Source organism: Lissotriton vulgaris, chromosome 2_1, assembly GCF_964263255.1.
Source record: "Lissotriton vulgaris chromosome 2_1, aLisVul1.2, whole genome shotgun sequence".
NCBI lineage: Eukaryota > Metazoa > Chordata > Amphibia > Caudata > Salamandridae > Lissotriton > Lissotriton vulgaris.
Genome location: NC_141687.1, coordinates 637,861,276 through 637,888,137, shown reverse-complemented (window position 1 = coordinate 637,888,137; position 26,862 = coordinate 637,861,276). Strand labels below are relative to the sequence as shown.

Here is a 26,862-nt window from a genome sequence, read left to right as displayed (position 1 = left end):
CTGTTGCAAGGGCATCTTTGGGAACATATATATATATATATATATATACACTGCAAGGCTCGTCTGCTCCACAATTTCTCCAAAAAGACTTGCAATAAGACGAGGTAGACGCAGTTTGGTGCTTCTTTTAATTTATTTTCAAATGTGCGACCATATCATCACGACGCGTTTCGGCAGATCCCTGCCTTGATCACATGACAACAATGTCGTGAGACACACCTAGAGGAAATATTTGACTATTGTTTGTATTTCTTTTCCATTTTCAAAAACATTTCAATTTCAAGAAAATACGTGTAAAATACATAAAATGTCAGTTTCATATTTCTAATGATTGCTTCGAATGCATTTTCATTCAAATTGCGCGTCAGCCCCTGGGCGCGCTGGAGCAGACCCGTCTTCTCAAGTGGCCGGAGGCACAAGGGCAGCTACGAATGCATTTATAAATGGGTCTAGCTATAAATGTAAAATATATTATTTTAATAGTAAATACTAGCTACAATGTAACTCCATATATATATATATATATATATAGATAGATAGATAGATAGATAGATAGATAGATTAGATATATACACGCACACACACACACAAATTACTGTGTAGTTAATTCAGATACTGCCATCGAGGGTCTTTTGTGACATCATAAATCACAAGGCCGAAGGCCAATTGATTTCCAAATGTCACCAGAACCCCCAGATGGCAATATTGTGGACCATGGTACACGTTACTCTTTAAGAATGATTTTTTTTATTACATGTTCATTTTTAGATAGGTTCCAAAGCTGTATTTCTCAAAGTGGAGCTAATCCTGGACACTGATAGTAATTACAATCTTTAGGTTTTAGAATACCTTTCATTAGCATATTGTTGATTAAAACAATGGACAACTATGAGAGCCAGCGGTTTTATGGGACTGAGATTTATGAAGTGGCCTCAGCATTTACAGCATGATTATAGATATACCGCATTCCCAATCTGTTTTGCCATCTAATATAGCAGTATAGCCCACCGTAGCAGGCTATACTGGCCATTAATGACCTGCTTAAGGTTAAAGGCTGAGACGAAGGCGAGGGCCTTCAACGAGGGGACGGGCCGTTAATGGCCAGGATAGCCTGCTATGGAGGGCTATATTGCCATTAGAACAATCCACCTCTAGAGGGTAAAATGTTCTAGTTAGTAAAACAAAGGCCTCACGAAGCCCGAGGGGGTTGAAATCTCCTCAGGCTTTGTGAGGCCTTTTCTCACAGAAACGGCTGTGAAAGGAAAACATTGCAATGTTTATGCTCCGGACTTCCACAAGCTATTAGAAGCCTGAAGCAATCCATTGTCTTCAATGGAGCGTTCAACATTCGCATGTTCTAATAAAGCATAATTTCCAGATTTCACAAAAAAAATGTTTCTAGCTTAGAGGGGTGAAAATAATACTCGCTGACCAAATGTTGTACGATTTGTGGGGGGGTGGGGGTTTGCCACACAATTTTGATAACATTGTTGTGCAAATGGACTTTCTTTGACATCAATTCATAGTATTGCTGACAATAATAAAGCTCTGCCGAGTAGTTTAGAAGGTGTCATTATCATGATGAAATCTGTATCTTACAGGTAACTGTGAAATACTTTATATTGTTCACAGGGAACTGTGAAATATGTTTTTCTTACAGTGCAAAGGTGAAATGCGACTCCTTTTGAGCAGAGCACAGTACAGGAAAAAAGACTAAAATGTTTTTTTGCCTCACAGAGTGCATGTAACAATTACTTTAAACGTGGAAACAACTTTTCTAATAGTTCTAATATGTCTTTGACTACACTGCACACATGTAAGCCCTTGCATCCCAGTTCGGTTAAGTTTCCTTGGCTAAAAGAAGTACAAATGAAAAATACTTGGGCATAAACCATATGTGTAGAGTAGAATATTCTATGTCTTACTATTGTTGAGGGAGGGGGCGGTCATCATGGCTCACTTGAGAAGTCACCTCTCATGGGTCATGACCCCTAACTACCCTAACAATGATAATAAATAGAAATTGCATATCACCCATGACATCTGTGTGTATGTATGTATGTATATATATATATATATATATATATATATATATATATATATATATATATATATATATATATATATATATATATATATATATATATAATATATATATAACATCAACTTCTCCTTCCCTCAGGCTGAAGAAAGCAAAGGACACAACAGGTTTTTAGGGGTTTGCCTTTTATTGAATTCCACCGCATAACCAGGTTTCGGGTTGTGCCTTCATCAGATGCAAAAATTCAATTGCTTGCTCTCCGTTCGTATGTTCTTTTAAAGGCTCCTCCTCTCAGTGGTTCAGGAGCCTCACCTGCTTCGAATCACCTTTTGTTGCCAATTCGGAGGACTACCAGTCCCACAGTGCAGCATTCAGGGAATTCAGCGCAGAACGGGCCGCCACGCTGTTACTGCAATTCTTCCTCCTGTCCCCTTTCTTTCTGCCACGCACTTCTATGTACCATCATCAGAGACGCCAACCTATTTCTCGCGTCCCACCTAGCAGTCTTTGGTCCGCCGTACTACAGCGGCTTCCTGGTGTCAGATCGGTGAGTGGCGGGTCACGGCTGAAATCCGATGCCTCGGCTACCTTCGCTTGTTTGCTATGTCTCCTAGGTCATCATGGCTCCCTTGAGGTTTCACCTCTCATGGGTCATGACCCCTAACTACCCTTAACAATGGTAATAAATAGAAATGGCATATCACCCATGACATCTGTGTGTATGTATATATATATATATATATATATAACCACACAATCCTTCAAAAATGGAAGAAAAATGGGTCGCACTCCGTAGATTTTTGCAATTTTTTCTTTTTATTATCTCATTCTCATAAGCAGGGAAACAGGCGACAGACCAACGCGTTTCACTATTCCACAATACCTTGATTTACACACACACACATCACACACCTACCTCTTGGTACTCTGGAGACCATTCCTACAACATTTTCTCTTTGCGGTCGAAGTCTTTGGGTAAAGTCAAAGCAGAAACACAAGAATGTCAAGCGGGTCTCTCCCTCATCCCACCACTCTCCATTGGAGAAGTTGTGACTGTGTAAAGGTGGCCCTTCATCTTGCTCCCAAACTCTTTCTGAGGAACAGATTCTGCATTTGATCTTGTTGCACTGAGAGGCCCCCAGGTCAACAGTCATGGTGCAACTGATTGGCGCCTTCAGTGTAGCTATGTTACAAATCTTTAGCACTTTGGCCTTTGGTCCTCAAGGATCCATGGAGCCCTCCAATTGGGTTACAACCGGCGGATACATCATCAGCGCCATCTGTGCCTCTCATACCCATTTCGGGTCCCGCTCTAGCTTTGGAATTGACTTTAAATCTGGTGGAAAAATCCATGTCTGATCCTTTGACACATACGCCAGTCGCGATGCCCCAAGGGCTGAATATAGACTTGTTTTTGATTCCGATATCTGACTCCGAGCAGAACTCATCTTGGCTGAGATCACTTTGCAAATTCACAGCACTGCACCCGATCCCTATACATTTGAATTCTGACAAGACAATACCTGTACCACAAAGCTGTTCTCCAGTGTTTCACCCCCTTTTTGGCTCTGATTCTGTTCAAAGCCAACCAACCTGCAAAGATTACCCTGGAGATGATGGACATGATTATCTTTACATTATGATAACAATCTGTATGTGGACTTGCAGGAGGCCAGTCGGTTGAACACTTCCCTGGGTACTGGGTTAGTATCTTCCCGTAGGCCATCAACGGAAGACACTGCTTCTTTTGTGATGGTGATAAAATGTGCAGTGGAAGTCTTGGACTTAAAACTTCCTTCCGTGTAAGTTAAGAAAAATGTGCTTGCTGAGGTTTTGCAGCCTGCACAGTGTTCCTTGGAAACTTTACTATCATTTAAGGATACCTCACCAATACATTAGTGGGCACCTGGTCTAAGACTGGTTCTTGGCTGACAGTGAACTTACAAGTAGCCAGTTGCCACAGGCCAATGCCAGGTGAACCAGATTTTTTGATGCAGCACACTATGCCAAACTTCTACCAGCAAGGTGAACCCCAATTCTTTGCCTACGGCCCATCCCCCCAGGCCATAGCCATAAGGTCTGTCAATGCCAGCTGCCTGCTTGGTGAATTGCACACATGCTCTTAAGAATATGGTCAACTAGTTTGTGCCATCAGTTCCTTAAGAATTTCAGGCCTCCATGTCTCAGATGATCCAAGATGGGCAGAATACTGCCAAATATGTAATGCGATATGACCTGGATACCAAAATTTACTTGGGTGTAGCCATCAGTTCCTTAAGAATTTCAGGCCTCCATGTCTCAGATGATCCAAGATGGGCAGAATACGACCAAATATGTAATGCGATATGACCTGGATACCAAAATATGCTTGGGTGTAGCCGTCGGAACCAGTATTGTGCTATGGCACCATGCAGAGAGGAGAGCACTAGGATTGGCCTTACCAATTTGGTGAAAATACTAATTCTACCCTGGAAAGCTTCAAGCAGAGCTGGGCTATGGCATGTGGGCGTTTCAACCCTTGCTAGACAGTTTCCTCAGCAGTTTTGTCTCTTTTAGGGATACTCTAGACAATCAGCATATGGGCAACACGAGGACGCTCTGCCCCTGCAGCAGGCACTCAGTCATTTGGGCTAAAGCCGTCAAGGGCAGCAACCTTCCCATTCCCTTACCCCTGCAACCTCAGCCTCAACCTCAACACTACTTTAGTGTACCCCTACTGGGTGCATGACCACACTGTGGCCGCACTGTTGGAGGTACAATCTGATATTTCCACCACAGGTGGCAAAATATAACATATGTCAAATCGTTATTTCAAATTGTTCAATGGGGACACTCCCATCCAACCTGCTGCATCTGCCAACCTCATCACAGCGACTTTCCGAGGAGCACCTGGCCATCTTTTTGCAAGAAGTGCACACTCTCCTGGCCAAAGGCGCCATAGAGAGGGTACCAGGCTCGAAAATGGGGACTGGCTGTTACTACTGCTATTTCCTGGTGCTATTTCTTGGTCTATTATAGATCGCCACGTGCCAAACACCTTTCTGCAGGGTGAAAGATTCAAGATGCTCACACTGTCCCAAATTCTCTCTGCCCTAGATCTGGGTGATGGTGTTTTGCTGGACTTGCAGGGTGCCTACTTTGATGTACCCTTTCTGCAGTCTCACATAAGTCACCTGCGGTTCATTGTTTGCCAGGAGCCTTGTCAGTTTGCTGTGCTCCCCTTTAACATCACCAAGGCCCCTCAGGTGTTCATGAAAGTGATGGTGGTGGTCGTGGGACACCTTCGGAGGTTGGGGATATCCGGTTTTCCCTACTTGATGACTGACTTTTGAAGGGAGTCTTGCCACTGTCAGTCGTACACCACATCCAGACAATGGTGACTATACCAACATCGCTGGGGTTCATGATCAACATGCCGAAAACACACCGAACTCCTTTGCAGATTTCCCCTTTCATTGGAGCTGTCTTCCCACTAGCACAGTGTTGTCTAGGACATTCGGGCTGTGATCCCAGTATTTCAGTCTTAGTCCTGGGTTTTAGTGTGATTGACTCTAGTGTTTCTTGACCTCTTGCAACCTTTTGTCGAATTTACCAGGTGGCATATGCTGGCCCTGCATAGGGATTGGAAGCCTCGGTTGGCCCAGCATTATGGGAACCTCTTGGATTTCATCCAGGTTTCAGAGGAGACTACAAAAGCTCTGCAGTGGTTGCTGCTTTGCTGCATTTGGATTAGTGTCAGACTCCTCTCCTACCCCACCCAGAGCTGACAGTGGAGGCTGATGCATCTCTGCTGGGTTGAAGAGGTCATCTAGTAGAGGTGGATATCTGTGGAAATGCAACTCCACATCAGTCTGCTGGAGTTGCAGGCCATTTGCCAGCAGTTGAGTGCCTCACTACCATCCATCATAGCAAGGCTGGTACAGGTCCTCACAGACAACACCATCGCAAGCAGGACATAGTGGGGTCCTTGCCCAGAGACGCAGCGCATCTGAAATTGTCTTGAACGTCTGGGCATCTTCCTGATTGTGAACCGCCTGGCAGGACCTTTAAACATTAGGACGGGCAATCTCCGACAGTGATACCTTATGGATCATGAAAGGCAGTTGTATCCTGGGGTGGCGCAGGACATCTTCAGGGGAAAACCCTGGCTGGATATTTTCACCACCATTAAGAAGCACAATGTCAGAACATCTGTGAATCGGAGTTCCCTAGAATGCTCTCTCCAGGAAATGCATTCAAGCTAGAGTGGAGCACAGGACTCATGTACGCTTTTCTTCGGATGCCTTTTCTGCCCCGAGTTCTGAAGATGATCAGGAGCGACTGAGCTCAAGTCATCTTAGTGGGTCCGGATGGGCCAGGAAAGTTACTTACCTTTTGTAACCCTATTTCTGGTCGATACTTTATCTAAGCACAGTTTCCTCAGTATCCTCATGCTTCCCCGTTCTGCGGAATGATGTCTTTTCTCATCTGAAAAGGTCCCAAAGTAGAAATCTACACACAGTAACCCTGATTGTTGTTGGGCTCTTCGCCTGTGCAGATATTAACATCTTGCCCCACAAAAGACAAACAATGTGTCTTTTGCTTGTTTGACTAGGAAAGTATGAGCTACAAGGGTAGCCTTCACCATTTGCAGGTTCATCAGTCATTGATGATGTCACAGCTGTTATTCTATGCATATTTATTGCCGCTGAGGAATTGCTTCCCAGTGATGTCATGCTAAATAATTTCATTCTCAGGTTCACCACACACTCTCTGTACTCTTTGAATTTTTGGCCATGGTAGCTGCCTAAATGTGTTTGTTTTGGTTAGTGATTGGTCCTGATGGAAAAGAAGTGGGAATAGTAGTCACGAGAGTTGCTTCAGGCCGGGTAAAAGGAAACCTAATTAAGGGGGATTTGCACTGTCCTTATGTTGAAGATGTCTGATCCATGAGTACTTTTTTGACCACAGCCTCAACATTTGATCATAGGTTGATTGCAATTGAGTTATGTCATTGTTTGATGCTTAGAGTTTTACATCCACTTTTGTTGTCTCTGGATCCAGAGTCATTCGTCCACGTCTTTGTTTTCTTGGCTCTGGTCTGTGGGCAAATCCTATGGGCAGCACTCCTAGTTATGATAGCAAAGGAAGCGTAGTTCTAATTCTGCATGACTTCTGCTCATTTGTCTAATATGCTTTTTCTGAAGTTAGCAATTTAAAATCCCAATGTTCGTCAAAGGATTCTATGCTGTGATTGTACTAATTTCTATATTCGTTTTTGTTTCCCAGACCTTCCGATTCACTGAATATTCTCCGACACATCTTGAAGAAAGTCACTAGGTGAGTTTTTTCCCCTTCTGAGGCACTTTCTTTCATGAATAGAATGAAGTTTTGACCCATATCTATTACCAATACAGGTAAGACTTCAAGACTCTCCTCATACATCTACAAAGTGGTTGTGGTATATTTAGACATTCCCAGACCACAGTAGCTTCCACGATCTCCAGCAGCGTTAGTATCACATGAGGGTCCAAATGATCCACGTTACTTACTTACCTTTAATGTCTGCTTTGCCCGTCCTACCTGGGGATCTCTGTGTATACTCCACAATCTATTCCTCGGGTACTCACAAGAAGAAAAACCTAACAATAATTAAAGACTCCACCAGAAGGAGGTGATTTTTGTGACAGGAAATCCGCCCTGACCATCAGTCGTTGTGAGAGGATCCCTCAGTGAGTGCCACTGCACATGAGCCTTTTGTGCTTCAGTAGAAAAATGATAATCTGGGAAGAGCAGGTAATATCTTATATGAGGTAGGCACTTCTGGCATACGTTAGGCTTGTGGTATTTCTGTTGTACTCAGTTAGTCTTCACCTGCTGTAGATAAATATTGATTTCTATCTGGATAATTGCTACAAGGATGTCATTTAATTTAAGTACCTATACGATGGCTATGTCTGCTGCCATAGTCTTGTCTCCATAGTTCTACTTTACAACAGGGCGTTCGCCTGAGATGAGAAATTGCTATTCTTCTGACAACGTCTTTCTGGAATGTAAAGCTAAAGCAATTGGCCAAAATAAGAGCGTCGACGTTTCGACCCTGGTTGCGCCCCAGTTGGTGGTCGCGGCGGGTCTTTATCAAGACAGGGGGGGAGGGGGATCGGTCAAATGGTGAATTATTCCAGAAGGTAGCCCGTTGGTCAACCCTCGATGCAGTATCATCCGCGATATAACCCAGCGATATAACTCAGCGATCTGGATGTGAACGCCAAACGAGCTGTCCGGGGCGCAACCAGGGTCGAAACGTCGACGCTCTTATTTTGGCCAAGATAACTCCAGGAACTTGGACACTAACTATTTGTTTTCCTTGGAATATTTACTTGTATAATACTGGCCTCACAACGACAGAAAATACCTCGTTTTTTCCCTTCCCCCGGTCCTTTTTCCTTGTGGTTTTATTGTAAATAATTGTTTTGTATATAAGTGTCACTATATGCATTGCACTGGTCACTTTAATCACCACAGTCACTACTCACGAATTTGAAGTACTTATCAGTAATGTAGTGGAATGAAGTAATTCCAGTATATTGTCTTTCTCTTGTTTTTAATATATATAAAAACTTTACCTATAAGAGAGTTTTGCTTGTTGTATGTTTCTGAGCTGTTTTTCAGCCTCCCCTGAAAAAATTATTGTCAATACCCAACAGAACCACTTGTTTGTTAATCACATATACCCAGGTTCTGAGGGACACAGGGTTACCCCTTTTTGTTAAAACACACTCCTAGGTTGGGCACACAGGCTCTGCACAAAGGAAGAAGGGTGACACCATCTTGGATTCTTGAGCAGAGAGGGTCACTGTGAGATTGTTTGTGGTAGGAACTGCTGCAAAAGTGGTAGATTTACCCCTTAGAACTTTTTTCCCTATTGGTTATGGAAGGGCTATGAGTCACCCCACCCACATACTGGGGCCAGGTATTAATTTGACACTCTATTCAGAATACTACTGGAGCTGTGAAAGACAGAATATGGACAGCACTTGCTGTTGAGACTGGTGAGGGGGCCTGAAAGGCTGGACATACATCTACATATACCAAGGACAAAAGCTGGACTCCAGAGGTCAGTTGTCTGACGTATCATTAAGTTACAGGGACGCAGCATGCTGTCAGAAGCCCTTTTTCTTAAGGAGCCCAGTTCGCCAGTTCACGCTGGGCCTGCCCTGGACCCTGGTAGTGGTGTCTGCTGGAATGAGTCTTGACCCCCAAATGCTGTCCCTGAGATCCTCACAGTGTATTTCTCTTACAATCCTGAAAGCTTGGAGTTTTGGCTCCAAAGGCATCCGGAGGACTGACACAAACCTGCCAAGTCAATCCAACAAAGGTGCCATGCCTCTGGCCCAAAGATTCAGGTTGCTCACGCTCTGAGCTTCTCTGCAGCAATAAATCTATTTCAGCTGGACATCACGGAGAAGGTAACCAGCCTCATAAAGCCCTCTTTGTCTACAGCTGCAGTTTTGCCCTGCTAGAGAAATCCAAGGTCCCAAAAATGACTAATTCCAAACATAAAAATCTTCACCAGGCGAAGGTGCCAAAAGTATCCGGCTGGCAAGGGACCTTCCTTGGGTGCTATTTTTGAATTTCTCATGCATGGAGCTTTCGCGCTAAAAGTCAGCGGCTTCACTGACGACTATTTGACCTCGTAGAGCCCTCCTCAGCCACAGCCTTCTGCCTTGCCCCACTGAGGATTTTTGACTTCTCTTTCAGAGACTAAATCAGAAGGTAAAAATGACGACCGGGTTGAGCCTGTTTTCTGTTTAAGATCCATGCTCGATTGCAGTTGGATATCATTAGGCCTAGGTACCAGTGAAGCACAGCCAGATGACCACAGTTGGTGCATATCCCTGGTTCCTCTTATTGACGTTTAGGATTCATTTTTGTCCTTAAATTATTTGCTACTTCTGTTTAAACCTTTAAAAAATCATATCTCCAGTTTTCTAATTTTAAAAATTGGAAAGGTATTTTATTGTGCTGTGTTTTTGACATTTTAACTGTTTTGGTTCTTCTAAAGGTTTTATGCATTTTTTTAGTTATGTCTGTCTGTTCTATGCTATAACTCCCAGGGGTTGAGCTCAGGTTTTATTTACTGAAATCTTTATTGGCCCTAAGAAGAATAGGTGCGTTGTTCCTTGTGGTGGACTACCATCGACCCCAACTACTAATCCACTTTCTGACATCAGGCTAATCTCAGTGCATGAGCAGAGGGTAATGAAGTCTTCAAAAGTGTAAAAGTGTTTTACTCTTCTTCTGTGGGCCTAGGCAAGTGCTCTGGTGTGTCTCTTCTTAGAAGATCCCCAAAAAATATTTACATTTTGGCATATCATAAATAACTTGCCATGCCTAAGAGGATGCAAACCCCAGTGATGATGTGTGGTAACCTGCGGGTGGCCTGGATCCAATTTACAAATGGGTGTTTTTCTCCTTCTGAAATGTCATGACCTAATAATGCACCCCACCATAAACAAAAGTATTTTTTTTTCTTCGACTTCTATTTCACCATTGAGCTTGTCCGTAGAATTGGAGGCCCCTTGCAGGACATCTACACACTGACTAAGGACAGAGCCACAAGGGAAAACAGAGGTGTCTAAATCAGTTTTAATAGCTTGTGGAATGATGAAAGGTGTTCTTGTGTGTCCTGATGAGTCTCGTCCATGTTATTTGTTTCCTTGGAAAGAGAATGGCAATGCAAATACAAATTGTCTTACTATATGTAAAGGGATTTAAAATAAGGCATAAAACAAGTCAGCCCCACAAGAAAATAAGTAGCTGTAGGCAGAATACAGGAAAGAACTGTGGCAGGGGTTGGAACAACAAAGAAAGTAAGCAATACAACATAAATAATAATTTTCTTAACTGCGAGACTTCTGCATGGCTCTGGAAAGCATACCGAGAGTTGCTCCTGCTGTAGTAGGCTGACTAGTTTTAATGTAAACTAACATGGTATCGCTTCTGCAGGACAATCTATCTCCCCCATAATGCTTACTAGTCCTTGCAGGTTCTTGGTGGGGTGGGGATAAACCAGTCCTTACCTTTGTTCAACTAAGAATTTGTCACTGCTGGGATAACCCTCCTAATTTTCTGTAACGTCACTCCAGAACACCTCAGGAATTGTTTTTTCTAGACCTTCTGGCACTAATGACCTAGTCAATATTGCAACCTGAGAAAGAGAACCCTGTGGACTCAGCACTATGCGAGTAAGATGAGTTCTAGGTAATGATCAGTCCTGTGATATTTCACAGGGATAGTTAGTGGAATCCCAAACCCTCTTTCATCATGAATAGGCACACTCAAACACTAGGAAGCCAGGAATATATCCTCAAGATTTATTAAAATCAAAAACCTATTTTAGTGCACGCAATACGAATAGTAACTATAATAAAAATAAACAAGATTGTAGCAATGATACTTGTTAGGAGGCAGAATAATAGAAAATATTGCAACATTATGACAGTATCATACAGTTCTTTACATCAATATCCCCACCTCACCTTTCTCGACTAGCTTTCCACCAAAAGAGGCCTATGCAAGTTTTGGAGAATGTTCAAAACCTCAATACCTTTTCTGAACAATATAACCAATGTACAGCAAAGAAACTGAGGCTGTTGTTCCTGTCTGCACGTTGGCCGACAAGCCAAGTGAAGGCTGGGTGTTCCTTCCCTGTAGCCTTCAACAAGACTAGGTGATTACAGCTTCTGTACGACCCTGTCTAGAAACCTTGGTACGAAATTCCTCTCTATCTCATTACACTGTGTTCAAATTTATATTCTAACTGAACATTTTCAAAATGAACAATTAGTAGTAAATCCCTTCTAGCCTTTCCCTTACTCACATAGGGGCAGACCATCCATATGAGCTTGGGGGAGTTATCCCCCCTCCTTCCCCCACTGTGAGCCATTACATGGTAGTCATATTACTCACATATTTTTCCTTAAAATAACTTTCCCCAGAAGTGCCATTAATATTGCTACCTTTAGTTGTGAGGTCATGGAGCTCTCTCTTCAGCCAAAACAGAAGGCAGGTAGGTGCCTGCTATTGTGACACTAAGTAGTTGGCTTAGGCTGTGTTAACCAAACTAGGCCTGTAAGATTGACTGTTGTTATCGCTCTGGCCAGCTTGACATGCGCTGTTCCGGCTTTCACGAGCAAAGATAGCAGAAACTCAGCTCCATCGGTGTCTGACGAGAGCTGTGTTTGCCTGTTCCAGACAATCCTGGCACTGCTCCTATGCTATTTAGTATTTTAAGTAGCATGAGAGCAGTGCTTGGATTGGCTGGAATGCTATTGCCCAAACAGCATATTTTTACGGATTTATGATGCTACATCGCAAACGTTAAGATCGCATACCTTTACATTGGCGTCTTTACATCGCATGCGCATTCCCAACGCACGCTTTCACCACGCAAACCATTACTTCGCTTCCGTATCCAAATGCATGCAAAAGACATTCACAATGCACACAAACAGTCCGCATGCTTTTAAATCGCGATTTGTTTCCCGAATATCCTCCTACATAACACACACTACCCTAAAGCCTTAACAAGTACTCTACACTTCCCTAAACCTTAAGCCTTAAACCCTAAGACAGTACGCCTAGCACAATGTTCTACATAACACACACTACCCTAAAGCCTAAAAAAGTACCCTACACTTCCCTATGCCCTAAACCCTAAGGCAGTATGTCTAACACACTGTCCTACATAACACACACTACCCTGAAGCCTAAAAAAGTACTGTACACTTACCTAACCCTAAGCCTTAAACCCTAATACACTACGCCTGACACACTGCGCTACAGTATGACCATCAGACACTGCCCTAAACCCTAAACACTACACTGTAAGCCCAATCTCCAGACTCTTCCATAAAGCCTAAACACTACAGTCTAAGCATAAACCCACTTACCTCATTCTCCTTGCATTGTCCCGGTGCTCCTCCGCCTCTGTCCCGGTGCTCGTTGGTGCCGCCCGCCTCTCGTCCATTACCTTACATACGATTTAAAAGCGTATGCATTTTAAATGCGCATGCAATGTAATGGTACACGGGGTAGTGGTCTGCATCGCAACATCACTTACGTTGTAACGCTTGCGACGTAACACATGCGTTTTAATGGATGTTCGCCATTTTTTCCAGTTAGCCAGCACGCGAGGCAGGGGAAGTTAATATTTTCAAATCGAACTCCTGTTCACAAGGGAACAATGTCCCCACCTGAGACTACAGAGTTCAAACCGTACCATGAATGTTGAAAACTGATGTTGGTAACTGACCCAAACAGAGTTTGCCTTTGGTGTTTTTGCTCTGGGAACGACACGTTGTGCAATGAGTGAGATCATACACCCTCATGCACTGAAAGACAATCAAGTTCTACTGCCATTTCAGCTTGGAGACTGCATGGTGTCTCTAGACCTACAGGATGTGTTCTTCCCCCTCCCTATCCTGTAGTCCCATTGAAATACTTTCGGTTTGTTGTGGGTTCTACGCACTACCAGTTTGTTACACTACACTTTGAATTGACATCAGCACCTTGAGTCTTCAACAATTTGATGTTGGTGGTTGCAGCCTATCTCAGACGGTTGGGTATGCTGGTCTTCCCGTACCTAGATGTCTGGCTCCTCAAAGCCAGCTTTGAAGTGCTGGCTATGCAGGCAGTGGCTCCAGTATGGGGAAGACCTGTTGGGTTCCATCGTAATCTCCCCCAAAGCTGCGGTGGATGTGACTTTGTGGGTGAACGAGGCAATCCTGACATGGGTTGGCCTTTACTCCTCCGCCGTGACTACTGTAGTGACGGACACTTCTACCCTGGGGTAGAGAGCTCATCTGGAGAATGTGGATATCAGGGGACCCTGGTCTCCGGAAGAGCAGATTCTTCATATCAGCCTGCTAGAATTGTGAGCAATTGGGCTGGTGCTCAAGGCCTTCCTCCCCTCCATCATAGGTCGGTCCTTCCAGATCTGGACGTACAACACAACTGCAATGTGGTATGTCAACAAGCAAGCAAGCAACTCCTTTGTCTGGATGCTCTGAGACTGTGATCTTGGGCACACCGTCAAGGGATCTAGCTCACCGCCAACCACCTTGTGGTTTCTCTGAATGTCCGAGCCGACAGTCTGAGCCAGCGTTATCTTGCAGATCACGAGTGGCGTCTCCTACCAGAGGTAGTTCAGGGCATCTTTGCCCAGCAGGGCACTCCTCAGGTCGACTTATTCGCCTCATCAGAAAATGCTCAATTCCAGGAATTCTGCACCCTCCAGTATCCTTTGAAGGGCGCCTTGGGGGAATCTTTTCAGTTGCGGTGTAACTTTCAGATGCATTACACTTTTCCCCCATACCCTTGATTCCTCGGGTTCTGAGGAAGGTTTACCAAGACTGGACACAAGTCATTCTTATAGCCCCAGATCGGCCCGACATGGGTATGGTACACAGACCTCCTGTGCTTATCCCATATCCCTTCCCCACCAGCCATTCAAGCTGGACCTTTCCTTCCAGTCGGGGGGACTGACTCTGATCCCAAATCTCGGAAGCCTCCACCTTCATCATAAGAGATTGAGCGGGGACAATTGAGCTCTTTTCAGCCGCCACAATAGGTGTAGACTTTATATTGTCTGCTCGACCCACCCCCCCCCCCACTAAGTTAGTTCAAGGTAAGAGGAAGATACAAGGAATTTTGTTCATACACTTAGTACTTATGATTTCACACATATCACTCTGGGGTTGTATAAGCAATTAAACCCAATTGTATCCAAAGGATAACTAAATCAATATTACGTGATTCCCAAATATTCAATGAATGTGAACTAAAGAGAACAAAAAGAGTAATTAAATAAGTAAGCACACAGTAAACTAATTTGATCTGAAAAATTATTTAGTATTGAATTGATCACAGAAAACAAATCATGGGGATAAAAAGGCTAAATAAATCAGTAATCAAGTTATGAATGGATATACATAAAAATCAACAAATCAATTCATAACATAACAGCAACCCCAAAAGTAAGAGAACAAAACCAAGTTCAGTAATGTGTACAAAGGTGTCCTTCAAGCAGAAGTTCTGTGGAGATGGTGATTAGGTCGACGTTTCCGTCTTGCATGTTGACATCTATAAGACCATCATCAGGACTAATTTTTCAAAAAGAACCCCTTCGAGAACTGGGCGTGATTCAAACCTGGTCGTCAACTTCTGTATATTGCAACTTGAGGATCTGCAGTAGCTCGTGAAGTCAGCTATAACTGCCGGATTAAACAATTCTGCTAGAAGCTTTTTCAGGATCAACAAGTATTTTGTGGTATAAATCGCACAGACGTAAGTTTCCTGTACTAGAATCCGTCAATCCTACATCTGTACCCGTACCAGTGACCTTCACTGCGGAAATATGCAAAGCGGCAATGTGGGCTTCCTTGCACACATTTGTGAAGCTTCACTACCTTAATGCAGAGGAACACAGGAGCAGACGCTTCGCTGGATGGATTTCCTGTTCTGAGTTATCCACCAACCCTCCTTCTGGGCAGTGCATTGTTGTGAAATCTGTCCTACAGGTGAAGAATTTGCAAGAAGTAGCCCTCAAAATGAAAAGTTACTTACCTGTGGTAACAATGTTTCTGATGGATACTCTCCCTGCAGATTTCTCACCGACTCACCCGGCTTCCCATTTTGATTGATGACTCTTGGAACAGTTAATAAGATTCCATAATATTTATACTTATTGGTACTGCAAACTCTCGCCTTGAAGGTTTGTAAAAAAATGGGATGCTTCATGGGCTCTGGGACTTCACTTGACATGACTTCCAGCGCTGGTAGAGTCCAGCGCCCTCTACTGGTAACATAATAATAATCCTGTATTTGTAAAGCGCACAGCTACCCGTAGGTTTCCCGGCGCTGGGGGCCGTCGGGAAGATTAAGCAAGCTATTGCCCAGAGTCGCATGGTGCTGGGCGGACCCCTGACGCCGGTGCCAGGGATCGAACCATGATCCCCAGGGCCCGGAGTTAGTCACCCTGGCTGCTGCGCCACACCTCTTTCACATCAACAAGGCTTTGAAGTTGTCTGGATCCAGTCTGATTCCTGGGTATTGTTCTAACAGGTGAGGAATCTGCAGGTAGATCGAGTAATCACCAGAAACATTGTTACCACAGGTTAGTAATTTTTCCTGTTGGTCTAGTTGAATATTTTAGATTCTTTGTCTCCATTTAAGTATCGATATACGTTCAATGTTGAGCATGTCCTCTTCAGGGAAGTGCTATTCCTGTCCTCCTCAGTGCACTTATAACAGTTCTTTAAAAAATCTGCATGTGGTTGTTAGGTCTCCACCATCATCTGTTAAACTACTGTGTTTCAGTGGTCCCAACTACATTTGGGAGGGCTCTGGTCACCACATGATGGCTTTTACAGAGGTTCCAGGAGAGCTGAAACGGCTACTACTCATCAACACATTCTTCCACTAAGGCCTTTACTGGGCTTCAAGACACACGCAATGTCCCTCCCGAGCAAGGAATTTGGGTCGCACAACATATCTCTGGAGAGCCTGACCTCTACCCCCCCCATCCCCACCACCTAAATATTCACATCCTTTTCATACCCTTAAAATGGCCTTTAATTTAGTATCCTTTTTGTTATGATAAACATTTGGGCCCAAACAGTTACAATAAAGAAGAAATATGCATTTAAAACAATAAAAACAATGAGCTCAGTGAAGTGCCATGCCGTCCTACACCCAAGTGCCCCATGGTTAAACCTCCATCTTTTTTAAGTTTCAAAAGGTAAGGTTTATTGAAGATATTATGAAAGGAAGACGCCAAAATATCAAGTAATAGTACAACAAAAAACAATGCGAAAGGAATCACTAAAAGCATATAGGCAGGTAATCCTATAAGAAAAGAAAATTCATGGCATGAACTAAAAGGGTGAAAACGGGGTTACAAAGTAATAAGTATGCAACTATAACAAGATTAAATTGAAACAAGTAGATATTAGAATAATCATAAAAAATAAAAAATCTAAGGGGTTTGAGCAACTTCTTGAATACTTGGTACTGGAGCAAAGAATCTTTTAGCACTGTTATCTAGAAATTGTGTGAAAGGAGACAATAAAAGTAGTCTTTTTTAAGAGACATGGGAAAGACAAAAGTCGTGTCAAATCTGTGATTGTGACATACAGAGTTGCCACCAAGCTAAATACAATAGTTTGGAAGCATCTTTTCAATTTTTTGTTATCTGCTTAAAGGCTGCAGCCAATAACAGATCAATGACTTGCGTTTGTGTTTTTGTTTTATTCCAACTAGTGGAGAGGCTACCTAGAAAAATATTTGCAAATGTAAGGGTAATGTTAGCATAAAAAATAGTGTTAATTTGTGACCAGACTGATTTCCAAACTGCATAGCTTGTGGACATAAAAAAAGTAAGTGTTGGAGATCTGCCTGCAGAAGTGAGCAAGACCAACAATTATCAGGAGTACAAGAATGTATTCTATGCAAGGAAACTGGGGTTAACAGTAGTCTGTTATCGTTTTTTTTTAAAGTTTGTGTAGCGCTTGCTGCTCTGGAAGACTTTCTGATTTTTGTCCAAATTTTATCCCCAGCAGAGATGGGCCAATGTATATCCAAGTCAGTCTCCCAAGAAATCTCAATCCTTGTTTTGGCTCTTGGCGAAAGTGGGGTTAATAAGCAGGTGTAAAGAGTGGAGGAGTGGAGGCCCTAGGCACTCTTCAGAGGATGTTTGACCAATTATGGTCTGGGTGTGAAGAGGGGTGAGGCAAGGATTTAAAATGAGAGTGAAAATCTCATATAGCTGACGGTAAGGTTAGGAGTTTATGTGAAAATGAGGGAGGTAAATGAAAAAGAAAGCAAGCCGTTGAAAAGGTGAGGAAGGTGTCATTCTCAAATAATTGATTCACCCATAGAATGCCTCTGTCTCTCCAGGTTTTCCAGTGTATGGGTTTTCCCTTAATGCAAATGAAGTTATTATGCCAAATGAGGGAATTGAGAAATGTATCGGAATCATGTGGTTCAAAATGAAGAAGATTATTCAAACGTTTACAAGAATATTTAATAATTGGTGTACACCAATGTTGTGGTTTTCATGTGAAACGTAAATATTCTTGGAAAGAGAATGAGGAGAGGAAGGAACCCTCTAGGTCCACCCTAAGGGGCAAATCAAGGGATGGAACAGGTAGCCACTTGGAAATATGTCTTAGTAAAAGGACTTTATGATATTTAGAAAAATCTGGGAAGCGAACACCCCTTTTGATTTCAGGCGCGATAACTTTAATAAGGACATTCCAAGTTTTTTATTCAAGCAGAGAAAGAAAGTGAGGATGAAATTAATTTTGTGGAACCATTTTGTAGGAATGGGTACAGGAATATTAGATAGAACATAAAGGATAATTGGCGTTAGCATAATTTTAATGGTGTTGAGACGCCCCCACCATGAAAGATATAAAGGATGCCATTTGGAAGTGAGGGAACTCAGTTTCTCAATATATTTATTAAAATTAGGAGGAATTGGTGATTTAATTGAGGAGGTGAACCATACACCAAAATATTTAATGTGAAGTGGGTTCCAAGTAAAATTAGACCTGGAGAAATCCTCCTTAAGAGTATATTTAGTTAAAAAATTTGACCTGGAGAAATCCTCCTTAAGAGTATATTTAGTTAAGGGTAAAATTTCACACTTGTCATTATTTAATCTATAACCAGAGACCGAGGAATATGATTGGACTTCATTTAAAAAGGCTAGCAGGGAGAGGTTGGGAGAGGAATAAAAGAACATCATCGGCATATGCGGCTAATTTAATCTGTAAAGAGTTTGAGGTGAAACCCTTAATGGATTGGTTTTGACTTATTTTGGACACGAAGGGTTCTAGGGCTAGGTTAAAAAGAAAAGGGGAAAATAGACAACCCTGTCTTACTCCTCTGTGAAGAGTAAAGTAGGATGAGGTGAGGCAATTGGCAAAAATTGCAGCTCTAAGGTTCGAGTAAAGCAGGGAAATGAAGGAGATGATTTTCGGGCCAAAACCAAACCATTTTAGTGTCTGAAAAGTGAACGGCCAGTATACTCTATCAAAAGCCTTTTCAACATCAAGGGCAATGGCTGCTAGCGATTCTGAAAGATTTGATGACTTGGAAATTATGTCAAAAAATCTACGGGCGTTATCATGAATAGATCACACTTTGACAAAGCCCAATTGTTCTCTACCTAAGAGATGGGCGAGATGAGATTCCAAACGAAGATCCAGTGACTTCGAGAACATTTTGTAATCTATGTTTTGTAGGGAGATGGGTCAGTAGTTTTTGCAATAGTGAAGATCCTTTCCTTCCTTCGGGATAAGACAAATCAAAGCTTCCAGAAAAGTGCTACGAGTAATTGAGCAACATGCAAAAATAATTCAACAGTAAAGCATCAGGACCAGGGGCCTTATCTTTCTGGAGGGTTTTGAGTGCATTGACTAAATCAGTCTGAGTCAAATCAGATTCAAGGAGGTCTAAATGTAAAGACGGGGATGGGCGCTTTTAAATTGAGGAGAGGTAAAGGGAGATGTTGTCAGCATTTGGATTGCACTCCGGTGTATAGAGTTGTTCAAAGAATCTAACAAATTTGTGTAAAATATCATCTTCTTTGTGTTTAGAAGTATTGGTATCCGTTATTATAGATTCTATATGGAGTTTATTCTGTTTGGTCTTAAAATAATTGGCTAGCAATTTACCAGATGTATTTTGTCCACAGTAGAATTTGGCGCTAGTCTTTAAAAGAAATAACGAGGCATTGTCAGTCGTATCTTTGTTGTACTGGATCTTAGCATTAATCAGATCATTTTTTTATCTTACAAAGGAGTTCTGTGTTGAAAGCCCGAGACAATTTCCGTTTGTTGGAGGTATATCGAATAATAAAGTCACGAGCAAAGGCTTTAAAGGCATCTCAAATTATATAAAAGGGTGTAGTGTCATTCCTATTAAAAAGAAAATATGTGTTTAAAAAAGAAATAAAAGAAGTATTAAGGTGAGGGTCTAAAAGCAAGGAATTATAAAGCGCCATCTCCTGGGGTGGTCAGAATGAGGGAGCATATCTAACTGGATGGAAACAGGGGCATGATCGGAGATAAGTATGGGACCTATATCTGCAGAAATCAGAGATTGGGAGACATTGTGTGATGTAAAAAAAATAATCAATCCTTGTCTGGGTTTGATGAGGAGGATAGTAAAAAGTCAACTCTTGTAAAGACGGATTACACAGTCTCGAGGCGTCACTTAAATGAAGGTGTTTTATAGTTTGTGAAAGTTTTATGTGCTTTTGATGGAGTGAAAAAATCTTAAGATTTCCGATCCAGAAAAGGGTAAAATACTTGGTTCCAATCCCCATCCAGGATTAAGTTATGAGCATTGTTGTGAGAAAGCATTTGATGTACATAAGACCAAAAAGGGGCATCGCCGGAAGTAGGGGCGTAAACATTAAAAAGAGAAAGCGAAATACCATCAATCTCCTGCTTGATAAACAACCATCTACCTTCATCATCCTTTTTTTGTGAAATAAGGGATACCTTCAAGGATTTATGAACTAAAGTAATAACGCCATTTCTTTTGCCATCCCCAGGTAAGAAAAAGACTTTACCAACCCAATTTTTCTTAAGCTTTAAAGATTCAGACTCTGAGAGATGAGTTTCCAGCAATAAAACAATCTTAGCATTCAATTTAGATAAATAAGATAATACCCGTTGTCTCCAAATAGGGGAATTCAAACTTTTAACATTCAATGTAATGAGTTTTAAAGCCATAAGTGAAATAAGCAAAATGAGTGATAAAATAAACAAGCCTTAATGCAAATATCATTGAAAGATAAATAAGAAACAATTTGATGTGAGTTAACCCTGAAACTTGAAAGACTAGGGAAGGAGAAAAAAGAAGAAGAAATCAAAGGAGAAGTCAGTAATTGAAATATCAAAAAATAGCAATTGAAAATGAAAAGTATTAACCCGTTTGGTGCTGATGACGGCTCCCAGCCGTCATGAGTTACGGTGGGTGTGTGCTGATGACGGCCGGGAGCCGTCATGGCCACGCCCGTGAACGGAATGTCCCACACAGGCGGGGAATTCCAGCCGCAGCTAGGGGGTTAAATTAATAGAAGAAATAGATAGAGTGAGAGAAGGGTTAATAGAAGGTAAGAAAGAGAGAAACAAAAATAGGAGATATCACATACTTACAACAAAACCAATTTTGAGGGAGGGGGGAGAAACCACATGAAGGTGCGGTGCGTCCAGGACTCACGAAGGAAGGGGCACAAGAGCGACTGGGTGTTACACAATGCGAAATTACAGGATATGTATACAACGGGGGAACCTATAGGGAAAAAAGACAAGGTGTATGATTAAACTACGGATTAAGAACAGAATAGTCACAATGTGTTCAGATTAACATGGAGTGAACATAACTGTAAATAAAAGAGAACACACTGTTGAAAAATGTGACAAGTGAAACTAACAGCATCCATTGAGTAAAATATTAAAGTCAAACAAAGTGAGAAGATAAGGCGCCAGAGGTGTCCATAGTTCCTACTCAGCCAGCATTGAGAACACTTTTCAATTTCACAGGATTTTCATAGGAGCTTGTTTTATTTTTGTAGGTGACCTTAAAAAGACATGGGTGAAACAGGTCATATCTAGCACCAAGAGCACAAAGACCAGGTCTCATGTTAAGAAACTCTCTACGACGGTCAGCAGTACTTTTGGCATAGTCCTGTGAAAAAATTGTGTGTGACCTAACCATGAAATTCTTGGCAACTTTTTAGAAGCGGATATAATTTTAAGCAAATCAGTATACTCCAAGAAGTATAGAATGACACCTCTTGGACGGTTAGACCCAGAGGTGCCAGTATTCCGACGTCCTAGTCTATGGGCACTCTGAATGTTCAAGATAGTATTTGAAGGAAGCTCCAATAGTTTAGGTTAAAAGGACTCAAAGAAGGTGAGAGGGTCTGCTCCTTCTGTGTTCTCCGGCAAACCATAAATATATACATTATTCCTTCGATTACTATTTTCTGAATCTTCGACATGCTTCTGCAAGGAGGAAACTTATGATTGAAGAACAAGAACTTTACTCTGTCACACTGGGAGAGGAGAGACACTACTCCACAGCAACAAGTCTCTCATCTAGTTGTGAGCAGCGTTCAGCCAGGAACTGAAGTTTGGAGTTTGTCTCCTCCATATAGGGATTTAGGGCACGTATTTCTTCCAGTAGCAAATCCAGAGAGGCAGGAGGAAGCGACTTTGTTGGTGATGGAGGGTCTTTCTTAAGACGTTTAGGATTAGCCTTGGCAGAGGTCGTTGAAGTAGAAGCCAGAGACTGCACAGGTGAAGGTATGCCAGTTTTTGAAGGAGCAGCAGAGACAGACTCCAGTGCAGCAAGCCTTGAAAATATTGTAGATTTTTTTTATGAATCTGTGCGTAGGAGATGAGGCTAAAGGATTAAGCCTCCGTAATCTCCCCATAAATCACTTGAGGCTGCCGTTAAAAGTAATGCAGAGTAATATGCTAGGACAATGAAGGATTAAAACAGAGGAAAAATAAGGAGTAGAGCATTCAGCGTCAATACTGCAGTAAAGGTAGATATGGCAACTGCGTTCTTGAGAGAAAAAGTGATGGAGTTATTTAGTTGAAAGTTAGCATGACAGCACAAAAGTTTGTTGCAACTGGACTCATGAAGAGGAAAGTGACGGTTGTTTGAAAATAATAAAAAAGAAGCGAGTATCACATGTGCAGCGTTTAAAATCTCTATCTGCAAAGTCCTGCCATTATTCATTGGAAATTAGGGTTTGGCATGTTAGAGAGGCCACAAAAACCATGCCTGTCAAATGCGGGTGAAAAAACTGAAGAAAAAGAAGAGCGCCACTTCAGGAGGGCGGGTCGGATGACAGCTGTGACCGTATCCCAAAATGGCGGCCGCGTCTGAGGCGGCACCAACAGTGATGAAATACCTTGAAAAGAACGTTGCTGGTGTGCAATTAGCACTACCAGATTTTCGACGGGCAATTCATGGCAGGGAAACAGCACTTCAATGAGGCAATGGGTCGCGAGACCGCAAAAACAGACTCGGCTTGTGTGCTCAATCCGGAGCTCACGGATCAACCGCAATTCTTCGTGGGCATCAAGCCACGGCCCCCGTTAAAGCTCCATCTTAAATTTGGTATGTACTAACTGATAGAGTTGAGGACTGCTCTAACCCCAGTCATCACCCTGATTTAAGTTGTTGCAGTTCCTGTCTAACGCACCAAGATTGTTGATGAAAATTTCAGAAAACTCCTTTCAGATGAGACTGTAATGCATTTATTAAAAAGTTGTAATCCCAGAAAATGGGGTGGGGATACCCAGCAGTAGCCACGGCGTGAGGGGCAAGAAGAGAAGCAGCACACAAATGTATTCCTAATTTTATTAGGTTCTATAGTCAGTCACATGCCTACGTTTCACTAGTATAATGAATAGGTAGATGCGTGATCTAATGTGAGCTATTTCATGGCTCCTAAGACTGTTCACATTGAAACACTTGCTGTCTCAACTTGCCTATATTCATGATTCCTTTCTGCAAGCTCTATTGTCTTTGATTATCTTTTGCAGTCTGTATTGTGTTATCTGAACTCCTCTGTTGGCAGACAAAGTGAGTGACGTCTCTGGCTAATACATCTTAGCCTGCTTGATCTACTCTCATTGGCATCTTGTACCATCACTTTGTTCCCTGAATCCAGTAGACTAACGCAATCTAGCGGAATATACAGAGATGGCCATTTTTATAGACTATGATCAAATGTTTTACGTATGATTCCTATTGATGTGTTTCACATGTTTCACCAAGGGGTTGCTTATCTTTTTCACATAATACTCGACATTTTCTTTCGTTTTCCTTCTTATTTTCGAAAACGTCCCCTATTTGTAACCATTGCGCTTGGCACACACACCAAAGTGTAAACAATGGAAGGTTGTTACTCAAAATAATATTTCTGTGTAAAATGGTGATGTAAAACTCGTACTCATCTTTGCTGTTTTCTTCTTCAGTTTGCAGGAGGGCTCGTACCTATTGAGTCATACAGCAGGTGATTCCTCGGTTTTGATCTACAAGAGCGCTAACTGCAAAGTGCAAAAGTCATCCTACAACCTTCACAAAGCTCACTCCAGCATGCCTCAAGCACCGTCCACCCTCTCCGTTCCCTGGGTTCCACTGGATCCCACTATTCTGTTGCCATATCATGTCTCTCAGGGTAGAGCTCCGTGCACATTCCCACCACCACCCGAAGATGTCACCAACAAAACAAAGGTATGCTTGGCATCTGGATTAATAGTAATAACGCTTTCATTTTTTTTTTTTTTTTTTATAAAACATTAGGGTTTTCAATTTCGTAGAATGCAACGTTTTAGGTGTCAAAAACAAATTGAAATGATTTTCAGTTGGCAGCACTAGAGAGTGGTGGGGCAGGCACATGGGTGGGGACACATTAAATGAAGAAAAAAATAAAAACTCACTTTCCTGCACAAACGTCCTCCTTAACAACTCCTCTAACCAATGCATGAGAGCAGCGCCAGGATTGGAAGGAAAGGCCTCTCTTGCGCTCCTGGGAACACTGGAGTCCTGCACTTGCTCTAACCCTGGGTTAGAGCTTTCAAAGTGCGCCTGTCAGGCTGGCCGTCACAAGATGGCCGCCCAAAGAGACATGCGTACTTTGAAAGGTGCCCAGACAGCCCACCCTCCTCCCTGCTGCTACCACGCACCAAGGCCTGCCCTGTCCTGACACTCGGTTCGGGACAGGGAGGATGAAAAAAAAATGGTTATACATTTACTTTATTACCATTTTGTTTTTCATCTTTAGGGATTTTTGGGGCATTTTGGTTAGTGGGGCGACACAACCCCGCTGAAATGAAAGAGCTACCCCTAATCGATTTTCAGCTGTAATAGCCATAACCCTATTTCATCAGTATTGTTGGTTGCTTTGAACGCTCTGTGCCTAACAAATGGAAATGCTCTAAGATCTAATGTCAAGCAATGTTTGTTTACGATGATAACTGTGAGAAATCTAGAGGCACATAGAAAAACCTAAGCGCAGGTGTAGATATTCTCTTTTTATTGTCCCTAGCATTATAATCACAGATGTTCACAGCAACATACTTATGACATCCAATCGCCCCCTTGTTTCAAGTCTTGGTTAAGTTACAAGCTGGCATGCATACTGGCAATAAATAAAGCAATTTGAAAGATTCATGGTACTGCATGATATCTGCAGAAACGCCCAACGATGACGTACGTGTTCACTTTCTCTTCAAATGTTAAAGTGGGAGATGATACAACAAAGAATAGTTGAGTTTCTCTGATGCAACAAGATGAGATAGTGTTAGAGGACTGCTTTAGAGTTTGGCAGAGAGAGCATTCCGTCCCTCCATGCCTAAATCACAGTTCGCCAGTGGCGTAGCAAGGAGGTGGGTGGAGCGGGCCGTCCCGGGCGGCATGAGTTTTGAGCCCCCCTCCACCCCCACCCCGCCGCTTAAAGGTTTGAGTGGGGTCCTTCCTGTTTGACAGATCCGTCCGTCAGGCTTATTCAACCAGCACTACAGTTCTTTCAATGTTAAGAGTTGTCCGCAGGCCTGGTGTACAGCTCTACATGTTGGCAGGCAGGGGTCCCTGGGGATGGTTGGGGCAGTGATCTCTGCCAACCCGATCGAGTGTGCACTTAGTCTGCCGAAGAGGTGGCACGATTTGTGTTTTAAGTATAGGTTATACTCGATTGTGTAAATAACTTGTGGTGAATCGTCAGGATGCTGAACCAGTTGTTCCTCAAATCTCTTTTTTTCAGAGCCTTCAAGTGGGTGTGGCTGGAAAAAAGAGACGAATGCCTAAATCTGTGTCCATGGAAACCGACTCCAGTGATGTGTCAACAGCAGCAGCCAAGGGTGGGTCACAGAAGAAAAAGAAGAATAAAGGCAGACGGCAGAAGAGGTTTCTGAAGTGGAACGCCATGAAAATGCACAGAAACCCAACATGATCATAAATACGGACTGAGTGCGTGTAACGGACTGGGCAAGGATGGCAATAGGAGGATTTGTATTTTCCAGCTCCGGGAGGAATCCCATCGGCCGCTGGCAGTGGTGTGCTGGAGGAATGCATAGAACATGCCAGAAATACCACGCGCTGCAGCCTCACCTTTTTAGCGAGAGCCCAGCCAGGCCTGGCTCACAGGCAATCACTGCGGGGTGGGGCGGGATTTCACAGACTTGGAGTGGGAACAGCTCCTTGTAGCCTTCCACAAGGGAACCCGTTGTTATTCACACCCCTCAGTTCAGACTAAATTCATCCCACCCACAAAGAACCACATCTTCTAAGTGCGGAGGAGACCATGGGAAAAACAAAAACATTCCAACAGTTTTGCTAAAATACGTGTACACGTAAATGACTGTGACGTGTCTTTGTTTCACTGCCCTGGAGCTAAATTACCACTTGGTGTCAGAAGCCACTCAGTAGTTTGAAAGCAACAGTGCTTTTACTATTCGTGCAGTAATTATGAGGCATGGCTGTAGGAAGAAACTCGGGATATTAAATAAGGCAGCCATCCCTGCATCTTTTATGAATGTTTGTGTTTGTATTTATAAAGCGTGGCTACAGATATAAAACAAAAAAACTCTTACCAGCATTCACATGGGGAGGGGTGAGCACTTGGCAAGAAGGAAGATTCTGGATATTGACAGTAAAAGCTCAGGACAAAGGGTCATAATGCAGGACGAAAATTCAGGACAAAAGGTCATTTTTACAGAAACACCTGAGGACGTTGCACGGTC

General features: G+C 42.7%; 1 protein-coding gene across 1 annotated transcript in view; it reads left to right on the top strand.

Annotated features, from left to right (window-relative positions):
- ICE2 (interactor of little elongation complex ELL subunit 2) overlaps window positions 1-26,651 on the top strand; it is an 823,034-nt gene extending 796,383 nt beyond the window's left edge. The window contains exons 13-15 of the mRNA XM_086955805.1: window positions 7,310-7,360; window positions 24,097-24,355; window positions 25,884-26,651. Coding sequence (XP_086811931.1) covers window positions 7,310-7,360; window positions 24,097-24,355; window positions 25,884-26,072 — 499 coding nt within the window. The 3' untranslated portion in view covers window positions 26,073-26,651. The remainder of the gene's footprint in view (window positions 1-7,309; window positions 7,361-24,096; window positions 24,356-25,883) is intronic.
- The last annotated feature ends 211 nt before the right edge of the window (window positions 26,652-26,862 follow it).